Source organism: Wyeomyia smithii, chromosome 3 (assembly GCF_029784165.1).
Source record: "Wyeomyia smithii strain HCP4-BCI-WySm-NY-G18 chromosome 3, ASM2978416v1, whole genome shotgun sequence".
NCBI lineage: Eukaryota > Metazoa > Arthropoda > Insecta > Diptera > Culicidae > Wyeomyia > Wyeomyia smithii.
Genome location: NC_073696.1, coordinates 203,515,131 through 203,532,855, shown reverse-complemented (window position 1 = coordinate 203,532,855; position 17,725 = coordinate 203,515,131). Strand labels below are relative to the sequence as shown.

At 36.9% G+C, this 17,725-nt stretch overlaps 2 protein-coding genes across 10 annotated transcripts in view; one reads left to right on the top strand and one right to left on the bottom strand.

The window, feature by feature from the left end:
• LOC129732995 (trichoplein keratin filament-binding protein) overlaps window positions 1-17,455 on the bottom strand; it is a 33,815-nt gene extending 16,360 nt beyond the window's left edge. The window contains exon 1 of one of the 3 annotated variants that reach the window (XM_055694517.1): window positions 17,294-17,455. The gene's annotated coding sequence lies outside the window, so the exon portion shown is untranslated. Of the gene's footprint in view, window positions 1-356; window positions 513-16,998; window positions 17,171-17,293 lie in introns of those variants that run through there. The other 2 variants (XM_055694518.1, XM_055694521.1) reach the window with 2 other exon arrangements.
• LOC129732994 (neurofilament heavy polypeptide) lies at window positions 379-17,306 on the top strand. 7 transcript variants are annotated; one of them, XM_055694514.1, is made up of 9 exons: window positions 389-671; window positions 4,010-4,997; window positions 13,552-13,684; window positions 14,573-14,662; window positions 14,764-15,394; window positions 15,927-15,965; window positions 16,162-16,430; window positions 16,504-16,711; window positions 16,769-17,306. In XM_055694514.1, the coding sequence occupies exons 2-9, from the start codon at window positions 4,058-4,060 to the stop codon at window positions 16,964-16,966; spliced, it is 2,508 nt and encodes an 835-aa protein (XP_055550489.1). In that variant the 5' UTR covers window positions 389-671; window positions 4,010-4,057; the 3' UTR covers window positions 16,967-17,306. The 7 variants fall into 7 exon arrangements, with proteins under 7 accessions (XP_055550491.1, XP_055550489.1, XP_055550488.1 ...); XM_055694513.1 differs by having other exon boundaries at window positions 389-683; XM_055694511.1 differs by having other exon boundaries at window positions 390-671; window positions 3,989-4,997.
• Window positions 17,456-17,725: the final 270 nt, after the last annotated feature.

Genomic DNA, 17,725 nt, shown 5'->3' with positions numbered 1-17,725 from the left:
TATATAAGAACACAAAAGAGTGTGTAGCTTGAATAGCTGCCTCCAACGAGTTGGATGAGTTTACAAGCTATTAAAGTTGAGTATCGAAAAACCAAAAGCTCGATAACTTAATTTTGTTGGTTTGAGCAGGAAAAACAATCCATGATGGAATGTAAGCCATCCTATGCAATACATGTTGGTAGATGAACTGCGACAACCACCCCCAGGTTGTATTCACACGATTAACCACTACAACCGATACATGCAATGACACTCACATTCGCGAACGATAAACAAATTTTCCCGGTCACCGGTGGTGGTAGTCAACAAACTTAGCCAGTCGCACAAAGAACCACAAAACTGCAGTGAATATTTACTTTATGATTTTCCTCGGTATTTTCGTGAAACACGCGCGCACGGTGGTTAAATTAAGATCTGCCGTGCGCATCGTACGCACACATCACAACGGTCGTAATTTTCGTGCAACTTTGCGCCGATTTTTAGCTATTCGCTCAGACTCAACCCAGTGCGGGTAACTTACTACGATCTGCGTTCGAATCAGTTCGTTCAAGGCAGTGGTTCTATAAGCGTGGCGTGAAAATTCGATCGGAAGCAGAGTGAAAATCTGCAAGCACATAGAATAGAAGAAAAAGAAAAGTGAAAATTTATATTTTTCTACCAAAAAAATCAAGGTTTTTTGAATGGTGAATAGTTAGCAAGTGTTTATGATTTATTCCTGATGACTATTTGAAGTGAAACGAGCAGGAAAGCCCTCCAAAGTAGATAAAGAGGAAATTGAAAAAAAAAAAAATGCATCACAATGAAAAATAGGTCGACTGCCGAAAATAACGAATACCGCTGAAACGAAGAAAATAGCAATATTGTCTAAATTTATTTCCTCAAATATTTAGAAATGAATAAACGACGCTCAACCTAGTTCCTTGTGTGTGACCTCAGACGCAACTGGCGACAAAAAGTGATCATGAACGGAATTTCCGAAGGCTAATTTTCCACCATCTTTTTGAGATTTGAAAATTTTCTTGCGCTGGTCGCACATTCACTCACACACGACGAAGGCTGGATCGCAAAAAAAAGAACCGATCGTTGAAAAGAAAAGCTCTGGTAGAGCGCCGTACTAACGTCATCGCCTGCAATTCTTAATTCCGAATTACTTATCGCATCGCCGCGACTTCGGCTTTTCGTCGCGCAAGAGAATTCACTAATTTTTTCTCCGTTCGCCGCAACTGCCATGATCGCCTATAGATTTTTCTCCAAATAATCCTCGCTGAATCAACTGGTTGTGTGCGTTTTCGAATGAACACCAGACCGATTTGTGAGAATTTAGCTATGGAGGACATGCAGAGAAATAGATATTATTTGTCGTCACAAAAATCGTTACTGTAATAGCGTGGGTGTGCGGGGGCGATACGAATTTATAAACTATAAATTTATGTGACATTGTATAATTTCAACCAGAATATATATTTATTGCAAAATTTTTAAAATTATTCTTTGAACGAGATGAGACTGTCAAGATTCAATGAATTTTAAGATCAATAGTTTGTTTTTTTGCTTCACTGGTTACAGTTTTGTCGCACTGCCGTGAATCGCGTATCCTTTTTTATGACTGTTTAACTGCCGTTCCAAGCATAGTTGTCCCATGTTCTACACAAACCTTATGTACGCAGGGACAGCTATGCTTGGAACGGCAGTTAAAGATTTCTAAAAAAATGTTTTGACCAAGCGTGAATAAATATTAGCATTCGTACTGGTACCCATCTTGATTGATAGCCAACCACTGGACTTAAACCATGATTTAGACCAGAAAATCGCAGCCCTTTTTGTCCATTACTATGGCCGGTCTTCTACTAACTGACTGGGGAATTTTTGTTGATACCGGTAGATTTGCGCCTCGAAAAAGGTTTACCGTGAAATCTTCGCCAAGATTTTTGTGCAGTTCAGTTAAAACTGTACAATGCGCTTTCGCAATGCCTTTGGTTTTGACGTCTTTTTGAACAGAACTGACCATGCATAAAAAAAAAAAAAAAACAAAAAATATACACATTCTTTTTTCTTTCTGGTCATGTTTGTGGTGGAAAGGGAGAAGCGCAAAAAAAATTAAAATAATAGTTGTTCTATACAGCGAAATTTACATTTTTGAAGGTAGTTCAACAGTCAGGTATTTTTTCAGTCATTGCCTTGCTTTTGTTACAAATAAACTGACGTGGCGATTTGTTTACTATTCAATCTACCAAACATTGTTCTAGATAAATATGCTTTACGGAATAGTAGTAGGGTCGGCCGGATTTGTGGGATCTCCAGTTAACACTTCATTTCTACAGTAACTGGAATGTTTTCCCAAATTTGACCATGATAACATTATGGTATATTAACCCTGGAAAGATAGTCTGCGTCAATTTGACTGCTCGGTTTCAGCAATGTTGCGCTCTTTTTTTCTAACAGTGCGTCATTTTTTTCCCTTTTTATCTTAATCAATGAAGAAATAAAAACACCAAAATTGTAGTTTTTGTCGTTTATCCATGTGTTAACACCGTAATGATCATTAATCGATAATTTATGAAGAAAAAGTAGCATTTTCAATCAGTTGAAAGTCGGGAGTCAATTTGACGCATGATTATTCTTTTTTTTTTTTGTTAGGGAATTAGAATTACGTTGTCCATTGATGTGAACTTTTGTAATATATATCCCAGTCAATTGCTATACGTGTCCCCTTGCAAAATACAATGACCACTATTGTTGGGTGATCAGGTACCTGCACCGACACGCTCCCAGTCAGGTGAAATATGGTTTATGAAGCCAATCACCTTCCCAGGATTCAAAGACCAAATCTCTTTGGGCTGTAAACAGCCACTGCCAAGAAACCTTGATCTGCGTTTAAATAATGCACCACAACTGCACAGCAGATGTTCCGATGTCTCGCTTTCCATATTACAAAAGCGACAGATAACATCCTGAATCCGGCCAATGTTCTTTAAATGATATCTACTCGGACAGTGCCCTGTTACTAGGCCGACGTATGTACAAAGAGCTCTTTTGTTGAGCTCTAGGATAATTATTCTTTTACGCCTATCAAAATATGATTATCTTTTCAGGGTTAATCAATTTGATACCGTGATAGAGGATATTCAGTTAGCATTCCCAAAACTGGTTGGTTTTTGACGAATCTTTTATAAAATTTCACATTGAAAAAAATCTCTGATACACGATAACAGTAAAAAAGGTTATTTTGGCATCATTGTTAAAACTACATAATAAAATAAGCAACAGTTAACCATTTCCTGAATGAAAAGATATGTTTTCATCTTATTATCAAATGGAATCGGTAATAATTTCCACAAGCACTTTTCCCAGTCTAGAAGAGTTTAGCTTAGAATTTGTAGGTACCTTAGGTAAAATCCACACAATACTGTTTACATATTATGTAAAACTAATTCAAACCTAACATTAAAAATTAGCAAGCTCTAGCTAGAACTCAGATCGGAGTTTGGCGATTGACTTGAATCACTAAAAGTAAAAAGGCAACATCGCGAGCACCGGTATGAGTAATGTACCTAAAGCAGTTTCAACGTTCGCGGCTGCAACACGGGCACATAGGTGGTCCCGGTTTGGGTGCGGTGGGAGGAATATGTTTTCATCTCATTCGTATCTCGGGCAGCAGGTTTTATTTTGATACGAAACGCTATTTTTAGTAGACATCTCACAACTACTTTGTGCAGATTTAAAAATATAATTTATTACAAATCCTTTTATCAGCGTCATCTCGACATGAAATTATTCGGAATTGTTCACCGCTGAGTGAACCGCTATGTTACGATGTTTTGTTGAAGTAGCCGTTTAACATCAATTTGGGTAAACAATGTAGAAGCTTACTCATGAGCAGTCTGTGAATTGAAATTGAAATAAAATTATCGATTCTTGCGAGAAGATGGTAGAAAATTGGCCTTTCATTAAAAAAATACTCGTTAAACTAACCGAATTATTGAACCAGTGATTTTGAACAATGAACCAGGTATTTGCGCTCAACTATTAGAACAATAGCTTTGTAGTTAGTGGTACCATGCCAGTCAATGGAAGCAATCGACCTCCTTGGCTGAAAGACAGATTAGAAACAGTGAACAAAAACGTTCCTCCTGCGTGGGCAAGGAAGAATTCAGCAGGAACAACTTCCTCTGAACCATTGAAGGACTCCAAACCTACCACGAAGGCAGCTGCAACAGAAAGCAAAACGGCTCCTGTACCGAAGAAAGCACCTACTGCTGCTACAGCAGCGGTAAAAGAGAATGGAGAACCCGCGAAAGCCGCCAAACTGCAATCAAAAGAAATTAAGGTTCCAATTGTGGTGCAACAGAAAAAGCCTGTTCCTCCCCCTCTCGTCAAACCAAACAAACCGGAACCAATGATTAAAAACACTACACCGCAGATGACAGTACTTAGAGAACCTGTTAAGTCAAAGCCGTCACCAAAGGAACCATCCCCCGAATCAGAAGAAGAGGAGGAAGAGGAAGAGGAGGAGGAAGAAGAAGGTAGTACTGAATATGAAACTGAAACAGAAACTGAATCGGAAGAGGAAACCCCTCCTCCGCCACCGGTTAAAAAACCACCACCACCAAAGCGGGAACCGTCTCCGCCCAAACCAAAGACACCTGTTCAACTGAAAAAAGTTACAAAGAGTCCTGAGAAAACCGACGATAGTAAATCATCCAAATCAGAGAAATCATCATCACCAGAGCCAAAAACATTTGTAAAACCTCCGCTGAAAAAGGTGATTCGCCAACCATCCGAACAGGTCAAGGAACGATCAGCCTCGCCGGAACCGAAGAACTTCCGTGTGCAATTGCGGAAGGTTCCCTCGAATCTGAAGGCACCGCGGGTTAAAGAAAAATTACCGGAAGTTCAGCTGAAAAAGGTAGAGAAACCGTTACTGGAAGATGTCCCAAAGAAGGAGGAAGCCTATCCTCATAAACCCTCGATGCTGAAATCGGAGAGCAGTAAAAGAAGTGAGTATTACTATAAAGGAATAATAATTCTCGCATTTCAAATGACGAGTGCGCTAGACTATATTAGAAAAAAAACCTCAAATACTTCCATTTATATCAGATGCTTCGGTTCGGACCGAAAATTGGTTTGCTATTTGCACTTTTGTAAGGATATTGATATTTTTGCACAACTTTTGAATATCAGTTCGATTTAGAATGATTTAGATCAATTAGTATGTTCGGTCATGTAATCAGAACTTGTCAGTAGAGATGGTCGGGTATGGGAAATTTGTTACCCGTACCCGACCCGTACCCGACTCATCGAAAATTTTCAAACCCGTACCCGACCCGAACCCGAAGTCTGGTTTGTTTAAAATACCCGTACCCGACCCGAACCCGAAAAATATTTATTCTAACTACCCGTACCCGATAGAAAAAAAGCCGAAATTGCCGGTACCCGACCCGTACCCGACCCGTCCTGTTTTATTTTTTTTTTTTCAATTTTTTTTTGTTCAACATGCCTGGGTACCTCGTACATTTTATGCACTGATTGTCATATGTGGTTTCTCGAGATGATGGCCGGAGCCAGGCTAGAACCGAGTGTGCGTGTGAACGAATGATAATGAACCCAGAGTTTCAGGCGGGTGGTCCACTATAAGGAATCGGTACACTATGAAAAGTGCATGTCTGGTAAAGTTTAAAATAAACGACGAGTTTTATAAACACATTAAAGGGTCAAACGAATTTTAAAAGGTCAAAATTAATATAGTTTATAACTTGAGAAAAATTTGATAATTCATTGCATTTTCCAAAAACCTGTAATTTTGAGTATAGATTCGGTGTCATTGATAAATTCTAAAAATCTGTAAAAAACAGATATCCAATAAATAAATAAATAAATAAATATTTAAGTGCTTAAGTCCAAAATTTGGGTGCAATATCATAAAATTTGATTTTTTTATAACTTTTCAAAACTCGGCATACTGACGTTTTTTGACATATTTAAAAAAAAATATATCATTACTTTGAAACGCTCTGCAGCTTCAATGATAGCTTGATTTTTTTGGCCTCGAAGAAAAAGTTGATTTGTAGTTAGTTTTTATTACCTATTATAATATATAATATTGTTTTAATTTTTATAAAAACAATTTTTTTGCGAAATTTGGTTGATTTGAGGAGTTGTGCAAAAACTACGTAAGCTGTTTTTGTAAAGAGGACGCCCTGTGGCGTTGCTTGTGGTTGAAGATCATATAATTCTGTTTAATAAAAAAGTTAGGGGAGAAGTGCTAAAAATCATGAAAAATTAAGTCACGTGCTTTATGAACGTCTCCAAATAAAAAGTGGAATGGAGATTCGTGTTCAGCACCCCAAAATTAAGTATATACCATATTTTTGTCGTATTTATCGACACTTTTTTTTTACTTGACAAGCATTTGTATTAAGTCGCCCCACTGTGCAATGCTCCGCGGTTTTCCTGACAGTTATGAAAAAAGCCCGACAAAAACTCCATTTAAATCAAAACCGTTGCAGGAAGAACTATTCAATCTAACATTAGAAAGCGATAGCATGATGTCATTTCCTTGGTGCATAGACTGCCGACAACTGTCAGAATAGGTATTGGGCGATCTCTCGTTGAGTGATGATGGGCGATTTTCTCTCCGATCTTACCGATTATCGACATTAAGAAAACACCCAGGCTTGAAATGATAAAAATTGAATGCACGAAAATTGAATTACCCGTACCCGACCCGTACCCGACCAATTGAGAATTTTTCAAACCCGTACCCGACCCGAACCCGAAGCCTTGGTTTTTTAATTACCCGTACCCGACCCGAACCCGTAGAATATTTTTTGGCGTTACCCGAAACCCGACCCGAACCCGTCGGGTACGGGTTTCGGGTAAAAATACCCGTACCCGACCATCTCTACTTGTCAGCACTAGGTTCAGGCCGATAATTGTTAATTTGGGATTGATATCTTCCACCAGCCTACGACGGTGAACCTTGACCTACCCCAATAATAACAAAGACACGTGTCAATCACTAATCGAAGGATTCAACCCACAATCGATAACCGTAGAAACTTTCTTTCTGAATTGACAAACTACACTGCGGTTCGGGGAATTGTACTATTACACTGGTAAACACTAGTTTTGCCCTAGAGCTCAAACTGAAAAAAAAATTAAAGGTCATAGCAATTTAATCATTACTGTGAATTTTGGTGCCTCTAGCAAATGGGTCAGAATTTGTAAAACGGATCACTAAAAATCGCGAGTTTCACTGGGGAAGTCGATTTTCCAATTTTTGCTGAATTTGAGTAAATTTTCAAGTTGTTATTGTCATTTGAAATTTGGGTCAATATTTTTTGACGTGGGACTACGTCTTTGTTTACTATACTGAGATGCATTCTGTAAAACTGGAAATAAAACTGGCAAATGTTGCGTCAGATTTCAAACGTTAATAACAGTATAACCATATGACGGATAACAATAACCAATATGTTGTTGGATAGATAAAATGTAGAACAATTTTGTAATATGCTAGTTATCACTCTAATTTCATTGCTAAGCGGTAAAATTGATAAAAAGTTTCAATGACAAATTTACGCGAATAACGAACCAATTACATGCAAGCATCCCTAGCACAGACGACATGAATGGACACCAACCGTTCCCTGTGATATTCTCTGTTTCAATATCGAAAAAAAAATTGACGGGGTCTCCCCGTCCCAATAGGTCAATTTATTTTTGCTTCCATGAGCATAGACTAATGTGATGTCTCGAAGGTAAAAGTTTTCCGAAAACTTTGAAACAATCCCCATACTTGAACAATTCCTAAACCTGCTGTCAGAACGTAATAAAAACTAATGTCTTGGAAGAAAACATGCTGGTATAAGCAACAGTATCAGTGGAGCAGAAAGCAGCAGGTCTCTCGTCGTCTATGATTGCAGCGGTACTCTTCTATTCCTACATTTCAGCGATACACTTCCATTCGTACTGCAGCGCGCGGTACTTTTCGTATTGCAGTGGTACAATTCTGTTTGTACATTTCTATTCGTGTGCAATCGAGAAAAAACTGTAATGCTGCTGCTGATGGTGATTGACAGTTTATCTCTTAAATATGATTGCCATAAATTACTCAACAAGAGTTGTACACTTTTGCAACGGTTATAAGTTCTATTGATTATATTTTTATTATTATATATTTTTATTCGATATTCACTAAATAATCGTGACCGGATAGTATCGCAAAATTGGATTCCCAAATATACAAATTTATAGAAGAGTAAGAGTCCATTTACTAAGATTCATTCCAAATTTTTTCTTACATTTCAAAATTGTTAGATGATATTTTATTATTTTAAACTATTCCATAATAAACGTTTATTAGCTGTCTTCGTAATACAGCGAATGTAATTGTAGGCAAATGAAAAAAAAAACTGTCAAGCAAAAAACAAAAAATAAATTGTTGATTGCTACGATTTTTTGCTGAAACTTGTTGATAATTTTGTTTAACATATCTTCTTATGTTTGCCAATTAATGAATTTTCTTAAGGGCTCCCATATTATTTTGAAACTAAGATCCATATTATAAATTTGATTTAATCTAAGTTAAATAAGACAAAACCATGCATTATGATAACGTAAGTATTATTGGATTTGGTTTTTGAGCATATAGAGTTGATTCTGACTTTGACGCAATACGAGAAATTCTTGGTGCTTCTTTAACGAAAACGATAAGCTTGTGCTTTGTCAAATGCACAAAAAATTCTACAGGCATAATATCGCCAAATATAAACGATATTTTTTCGAGTGTTGTTGAATGTTTCAGCCTATTTCTAAGGCTGAAAATAAAAGTACGTAAGTCACCGAGCGAACACATTGATTCTGTTTGTGGACTCTGTATATTTTGGAACAAAAAATCCCCTAATTACAGTGTTTAGTCCCACGTCACCATTTCATATACTCCTAGGGCTGTACGGCCGTTCTATGCATATTTGTCCCATGTTCCAAATCATGCAAACGAGAAAAACGATGTTGAAGTTATACAATACTTTTTCGCATTGCGTCAATGTGACAAATGCAATTATGGGCTTCTAACCAGTTTCACCTTGCAATAGACTGTTTTCAATATATCTAGTTGAATATTTTGCGATTTAACACTCTTTTCCATAAAATTACCCACTGGGACAATAATGCCAAGAAATTTGCCTTCAAATAGGTAATTTCTACGCATATCAGTCCCACCACGTGCATTTGATGTTTTCCAATACAAAGTTCGTACTGGGGATACAAGGCTATTTTATTTTTCACGAAAACGATCACGCTAATCGTGTTGTGTTTGTACGCAAGTGATGATAGTCGAGATGAAAGTTTAGTTAATTGAATGAGTATCAGATGACTTACAATTACAAAGGGGAATTGTTTTTTTAGATTGCCCATTCCAGTCATATTTGAACGTTACTAGACTTTTACCATGGCTACACACAAAAATAAGTTCTTACAACTTTCAATTAGTATAAATCTCATGCGTTAATCTTCTTATGCTCGAAAAGGAAAGACATTCAGATTACAAACTAGCACACAAGGTTTAAATAATCAAGCAAAGTGATTATCAGTACCGAATTCCCGAAACCCGTAAGATAGCCAAACGTTGTGAGGAGAGGATTTTAGTGCTCTGTAGCACTTCCCAAGTTGTAGATATGGAAATTAATGGTTAGTGGGATGGATTAGAATAGAAAAAATCTAATGGGACAAAATGTGTAGAAAATCATCGATGGGACAAACAGACTTGGTATGGTTTTTCAAGATTTTCGGAACAAACAATGTTATTTTTAAATATTTTTCAAAAATTTATATGAAAATAGACTCATTGGTGATGAAAAACGAAAATCGACCAAAAGTAACATGGGACAACTATGCGTGGAACGGCAGTGTATACCTTGTAGTATTTAAAATAAACATATCTTTAAGAATATTGCATCAATTTTAATGAACTTTTCACAGCTGATACAACTCAAGTTGTAGTTTCTGAAAATATTTTTCCTGATCGAAATATTTTTTCAATAGTAACTATTTGAAACAATATGTTGAAAAACTACGTTCTGGGGCACTTAAAAATCTGAAAAAACACAAGTATTTTTGACAAAATTTCGAAACTGTCCTGAAAATTTCGAGTTTGTGATATTTTTTGTTCGAAAGATATGGGGTTTTAAAGTTGGTGCCGTAGCTCATTTTCAAACGAAAAACGCCCCTAAACCCGCCTTTTTCCCGTTTTCGTATCAAAATATGCAGCATAATAACCAAAAGCAATAGTATGGGCAATCTTAATCCGCTAGTGCGTTCTGTACGGTAGTCCCCTAACTAAATTTTGCATTGTTTTTTTTAGTAAAGTGTGTGATCTTGCGAGTTGTTTGGGGCATAAAGTTTATTGTCTTCGCATTAAATCAGGTAACAGATTAAGAATATTCTGACCGTTTTTTGGTATTCTATTATTTTTTAAAATCTTCTAAATACCCTATCTAGTTATTTGAGAAAACCTAATAAAAACAAAGCGTAGAGTTAAAAAATAAACAACAATTTTATCTGTACAATGTATCAAATTCATATACCGTGCTTTCTGCCTCTATCGACACGCACAGAATTTTGTTGTCCCTGGCGGCACAGCGTAGTGTGCGACACCTTCCGATATTTGCTTCTAAACGAAACAATAGGAAGAAGACAATTCAAACGGCAATTCGATTGCCCAACACACCCCAATGTGCGTAGTCAGCGGTAATGTAGTCTTTATTCTGCTTGGCTTCACACGAATGGATATCGAGTTCTACTGCACTGATAGACGAGTGACCAGTGCTCTGTTCATACATGGCTCGGTGCAGTACTGTCGTACTGTTGCCTGTGCCAGCATGTTTTTCTTCAAGAAAAAAAAGCAAAGCCTTGGTGCTACATTCCGTATCGGAACTCGACCTTCTGTTTATTATACACAGACATCGCAGCCAACTGCTGAGTGTACAGGACAATTGCGGGGCTAGCGCTACGATCCTACTGACACTAACAGTCTCTCCCGAGCCGAGACTCGAACATACGACGACTGGCTTGTTAAGCCAGCATCGTACCTCGAGACCAGCTGGGAGAGCTTCTTTTCTTCAAGATATCAGTTTTAATAACTTTCTAACAGCAGATCGTCAAACTGTCTGATAAAGGAAGTTGTCACGAGTTTTCCGAAAAAGCTTCACCTTCAAGACATCAAAATAGTCTAGGCTCATTAAAGCAAACATTAGTTGACCTATGGGGATAGGGGGACTCTGTCAATTCTTGTATGTTTCAATTTTTGCCACTGCTATAGAGGATATAATGTACATCAGTTTAATATGATGTTACATCAGTATCACCGTTTGGAACATTTCATTCCGATGTTACACCACAGAGAACAGACGTTCATCTTATTTTCAAAATATGTGTAAAAACTTGCAACCGTCATTTAACAGAAAGTGGTAATGCTCCCGCTATGTGGCGCTCGCATCACTCAAAAACCAAGCACAGATATCGATAAAATGTCGATACAGCAATATTTATGCAGTGCAACTGGAGCACGATTTTCAAATTCCTTTATATGAACATGAATGTCTGTTCTCTGTGGTTACACCTTGGTTTCAGTTCCCGCAGAATGTATCGCGATATAGTGCGGTAAGACGTAGTCCTACGTCAAAAAATCATAAATACACTAGGGTCGCTTTTTACGCGGATTCCGGAATTAACGCGATTTTTTACGCGGATTCCGGAATTAACGCGGATTCCGGAATTTACGCGGTATTTTTTTGCGCGGATTTCGGTTCCTCTTCACTCGGATTACAGAATTAACGCAGGTTTTTTTTTATGGGGATTCCGGAATGTACGCGGATTCTGGAATTTACGTGGTTTTTTACGCGGATTCCGGAATTTACGCGGTTTTTTTACGCGGATTCTGGAATTTAGGCGGTTTTTTATCCGGCACGTATCCCCCGCGAAAAAAGCGACTTTAGTGTATTCTTGAAACAGATGAAATTTCGGGAGCCGCACCTTATTTTGTTTCAACGTAGAAAAAGAAATAATAAACATTCTTTAAAGGCTCCATGAAAATTTAAGCCGTTGAGCCAACATTAAAATCGATTTAGTCGTTAAAGTGCACATATGAATGTGATGATACAATTTTTTAAAAATGCTTGTTTTTCAACTCACATTTTCAAGACCCTCAGGAAGAGAAAAGCGAAAAAATCTTGTTTATTTAATTTCTATGGATTTTAGCCTGACAATGGCTCATCATTACTCTCGTTTACGGAAACATTTATAACAGTTAGCTCCACGACTAATTTTTAAAATCGCTGAAGTTGTAGTTCTGTATTCATTTGCCCCCGATTTATACAACTAATCGAGTTGATAAGGTGATTTCGAATTTATTTCAAAAAATTTTGAGAAGATTGGTTGTCTTACCAAACAAATATGTCTTTGACGCTGTAGTTTTTCAGATACATTTGTTTTTGTGGGTTTAACATTGTTTATGGTATCCAAATATAAATATTTTCAAATATTAATCCGAAAGCTACTACCAGTCAATACAACAAGTATGGACCTTTAATAATATTCATTCTATTTCAATTGAAATTATGCGGACAAAATTCATGTACAGTACCAATGTTTAATAAATACTGATTGAAATGTATTATGTCCTATTTGAGACCGCAAATGATTTGAAAATTCGCGTCACTTCTGCAGAGGTTAAACTAGACGAATGTCGAACTGCCATGCCAAAAATTTGTCTACGGTACGACATTCATATTTTTATGATTTCCAACTATAACACGGCTACTTTACTCTGTGACAAGAAACCGCTTGCGTCGCGTTTACGCAGATATTTTGACCGAAAATTGCGCAGATTGAACACATTGCCAAGAAGAACAAGAAGAAGAAGATATCCACCGGTCTTGAAGCATTTATGGCTTACGATAAACTTAGTGTTCGATAACATGAGAGAAGCTTTGAAATAAATTGCTTTTTTTTTTGTTTCAACGCATGGTGTGTAGATTCTTAGTTTATATTTTTTTATATGAGTGTTAATCAAAATTACCACTTTTGGCAGACTAGAACAAAGCATTCGAATTTAATCTAACCCACTTCATTCGATGATTGAAGATATCCATTAACCCTCTCCCGCTCACAAGGTTTATCATTAAAATTTATAGCTTCACGAGAAATTTCAAGCTGAACACTTTGTAGACTAACTAAAATTACTGTCAACTGTAGTATTTTGAAGAAAATGCCCAGTGATGCTCTGAGGCAGCATATAAAAGTTTATGGAACAATCGTAAGCACAACAAACTATTTTATGTCAAGATATGAAGATTATAATTCTTGGTGCTTTAGAGTCACCATGAGCGGGAAAGGGTTAAGCGACAAAAGTAAACAATTTCCGATTGAATTTTATGTTTAATAAAACGAGCAAAATTTCATATCATATGGCTGTCGAAGTCAATTATAAAGTACAAATGGTTCTATTTATGGTATCAGCAGATAAGCTTACATATGTTTTCTCCATTCTAGTTCCACCGCCACCACCAATGCCGAAATCAAATATTCCCCCACCACCGCCTCCGCCACCAAAATTAGGACCTCCACCGGAATTCAAAAAGGAAGATGTCTCGAATAAACAAAAGCAACTAATCGAGAAGCTCAAGTAAGTTGACTTTGAGATTATTGTTATGCAAACCAATGGACACTGAGCTGTCGCAAAAGCATGAAAAGTCCGTATTCATCTATATTGTTGATATTAGGGTTTGGAAAAAATTGATACGATCTAATTTAGAGAATGTCAAAATTGAGGATCTGTCTTTTAGATACGAAAACAGTTAAAAAAAATTCTTGCTGTTTATTTTAAGTAAACTATAAAACCATGAGATAAATTTACAAATTTAATAATTTAAGGTATGAAATTGCGAAACAGTGTAAGACAGGCTTATGCATGATTATCTTTTTGTAGTTAAACTAATTCTTATGACCTCGTTTGTGAACAAATCATAACTTGAAGCATCTTTAAATATTTAAGTTATTAAAACAAAGACATAGTTGAGAACATGTAGTAACTATAGCTTTTACACAACGCTGCAACATAAATAAAAGTTTATTTTTTAAGGTCCGGAGCTTGATGGATGCACCTTGTACCTTGTATATTATCTCGAAACAAAAGCTTCTTCAATCAAAATAAATTTAATCAGGAAGCTATGAATTTGTACCAGATTTCCGTGTAGTTTGCCTGAAAAACTCACACCCGTTACAATCTCGTATTAAGCGCTAACCCTTTTTCAAAAATATGGCTACTCGTTTTTCCTTTATATGGTTGGATTGTTGATTATTATTGATTCGAAACAAATACTTAATTGCTTTGTAACCAATAGTCATTTAATATTCTTTTTTCTTCTGTTATTTTTGTTACAATCAATGTATTTAAATCGGCACTACTCTTCGCCATCTATAAGACAAAATTCTTTTTTTCCGTGATTTTTGGCTGACCTCTAACTGAATCTAACCTCATCACTAATCGAGTCAATACCTGTTTCGATTGCAGAAAACGGCCGCGCAAACGACCGGACTGGTCCGACATGATGAAAGAAGTGGAACAGGGTAGAAAACTGCGTCACGTTGAATGCAATGATAGGTATTGTAGATGTCGCTTAATGGCTGTTATGTTGCTCGTTTTTGTCCCTCTGTATACTAACATTCGTTCCATACTAACACTGGTCCACTCTACTGTTGCAGATCGAAACCAATCATTCACTCGAAGTCGATCACCAAAGTCAAAGATCAGTTTATCTTCGAGACCGAAAAAGCAACTGTACATAATGTTTTGTTGAAAGAGATTCAGTCAGGCATACAGTTAAAACCGACTAAATGCAATGATCGCAGTAAACCAAATTTAGAAGGTTTACGGAAGTTCCGTCGACAAATGACTTTAGAGGAACAACTCGCTAAATCGGAATCGCGAGCTAACTTGGAGGCACCTCCTGTAGAAGAAGATGAGGTTGATGAAATGGATGACATAGACAAGGTTCGTGATGATCTTCAAAGTACTAAACAACTGCTTGCCATGGAACTGCGGAACAACGAAGCACTAGAACGGGAAAACAAACGGCTCTTACAGAGGGTGCAAAATCTGGAAGCTGAACTTTCCCGTGAACGTTGGAATCCACTGAGTGGAGAGGAAAAGAGCACCATTAGTGGACCTGATGCCGGTCTAATACAATCATTAAAAACTGAGGCGCTTGAGGCCCAACAACAGTCGAAGCAGCTAGAAGAAAAGTATCAGACAGTGGCAAAGGAATTGGATACGGCGTACAAATCAAATGAGGAGCAAAAACGAAAAATAGCAGAATTAGAGAAAAAGCTACAGGTGAGTAAAAGTTTGATCACAATGCAACATTCCACACAATTTGCATCTGATGTAAACTATCTACCAAAATACTGCTCCTTACAATAATGATCGTAAGTTAATAGAATTTGTGCTTTTCATTTATTGAATTTCAAACAACTATTAATGATAAAATTACTTCGATTTCGACACTTTATTCTATATTGACCAGAATCAAATTCGCACTCATAATAAAGGTACATTGTTTACGGATTTGTTGAAGACAAAAACTAGTAACAAAGATAACAGTAAAACGAAACATTGAGAGTTTAGCTCTATGGAGTAATCAAAATGCTGCTACTGAAACTGGTAGCTGAACATTCTACAGCTCCACAAAAGTTTGTTTTTAGAACCTAAACAGACCAACCCAAAAAAAGCAGTCGATTTTAATATATTCCAAAATCATACCAACACTAATATCGATACATATATACTGGTCGTCATACGATAATAAAGCTTAAAATAGATTCTAATTATTATTTTTTAAAACCCTGTGTCATCAATATGAATGCAGTGCTTAACGGATGATGACTACTATTTGAATGAACATCAGGTAAAGTACTACAGACTTGTAATGCGTTGAGGCTTTTTTAGACTAGTATCGTAACCGACTTGTCCGATACTGAAATCTGTACAAAACCAGACTAGTACGTAGCATTCGATGTAGTGGTATCGATGTAGTTTTTCTTTAAACCTTCACGAACGAAATAACAAAATTTGGTCATGCTTTACGTTACCTTCTTACACAGGGTATAACGGATGGTGGTATCAATGCGGCTCGGCGCGTTAGTGAAGCAGCGCAGAAGGAAAGCTCACCGGAACTGGCTGCCGAAGAAGAGGAAGATGAAGAGGAGGAGGAAGATGAAGAGAAGAAAGCAGAAAAAGCAGCCAAGCGACTGAATCGCGAAGTGAATATGCTTTCCGCTCGATTGATTCGGTTGAAGGAAAAAGAAGAGGAAAAACACGCTGAACGACAGGCCCTGAAGTATGCTATGAAAACTAATCAATACGCGCTCAAGTAAGTTAATTTTTTAGTTACGTCGGTCAGGTTTAACCAATATTAATCTAATTTTTACCCTTACCCAATTCAGAAACGAACGTAAAAAGTACAAGAAATTGCAGAAAGAAGTGGACAAAATGGCAGCAATGATGAAAATGGAAGAGGACGACGAGGACGCGGACGAAGTAAAAGAGCCATTGCCAGAAGAGCCGGAAGAAGAGGAAGAAGAAGAAACTGAGGAGGAAAGTGAATCGGAATCAGAGTCTGAAAGTGATAGTGAGAGTACGAATGAAGCCGAGGTGATTTATCGATAGCTGGAGTTTTGGTATATCAGTTAACACATGACTTTGTTTTAGGACGCACCTGATGAGAAAAAGAAAATGAATCTTGAACCAAGGGTTAAGCGACACGAGGGCCGACTAGCTTCGCTTAAAAAGGGCAATTACTTACTGCAGGCAAATGTTGATCGGATGAAGGACGAAATTAATAAAACACGGGAAATGTGTTGTACGCTTCAAGCGGATCTGGATTCAGTCATAGCTGATCTAGGATAATTAATGATTATTTAGCGAATAACTAAACTTACTGTTGATTTCTCATATTCAGACACCATTGATCGCTTTGGAATCACTCCACATTACAAAATAATCACCAACAGTGCAATATAATATCCATTTGTAAGCATTATTTATAAAATATTTATCAAACTGTAGAGGACTACCACAATTTATATAGTACGACATTTACAGACATCAACACAAAACAGTGCTTTACATAAAAAAAACTGGTAAACCAAACAAACGAAGCCGGTCTTTGGTGCAAGAGAATAAGTATTTAACTTTCTGTATTTTTGCAAGTCGAAAAAAAAGAATAAATCATACCTGAATGATACACAGAAGTAAAGATGGATGTGTTGTTTGCTGTGTTGTAATAAATAGAGAAAAGTAATTCCCGGAACTTCTATCAAACAAAACTATTTGTTCCTGATTTTCTGAATCCGCAATGGTGACTTAAAAAAAGAACAGTTTGTTTTGATAACGTAAACAACAGACTCAAACGAAAAAATAAACGTCAACGTCATAGAACAATCCCATGTGGCAAAATGCATAAATTCCCTATAAAAAATACTCAAAGTAAAAAATCATATACGTACGCTGCTTTCTGCCGTGACAGGTGTTAACCAAAAAACACAAGTACATGATAGACGCTACGTACTGTAATGATTACGACAGCAACGACCAATTTTTGTTTTACTTTTAGGTTTCGCATCACATGAACTGTAAACTACAGGCTGAAGAAATACCAACGTCTTT

What these genes read in the sequence shown, in the direction of transcription:
- LOC129732994 (XM_055694514.1), top strand. Translation starts at nt 4,058, where the DNA reads ATGCCAGTCAATGGAAGCAATCGACCTCCTTGGCTGAAAGACAGATTA. An exon ending in CAACTAATCGAGAAGCTCAA is followed by an intron (nt 13,685 to 14,572) that starts GTAAGTTGACTT and finishes TTTCGATTGCAG; the next exon opens with AAAACGGCCGCGCAAACGAC. An exon ending in ACTATTTGAATGAACATCAG is followed by an intron (nt 15,966 to 16,161) that starts GTAAAGTACTAC and finishes CTTCTTACACAG; the next exon opens with GGTATAACGGATGGTGGTAT.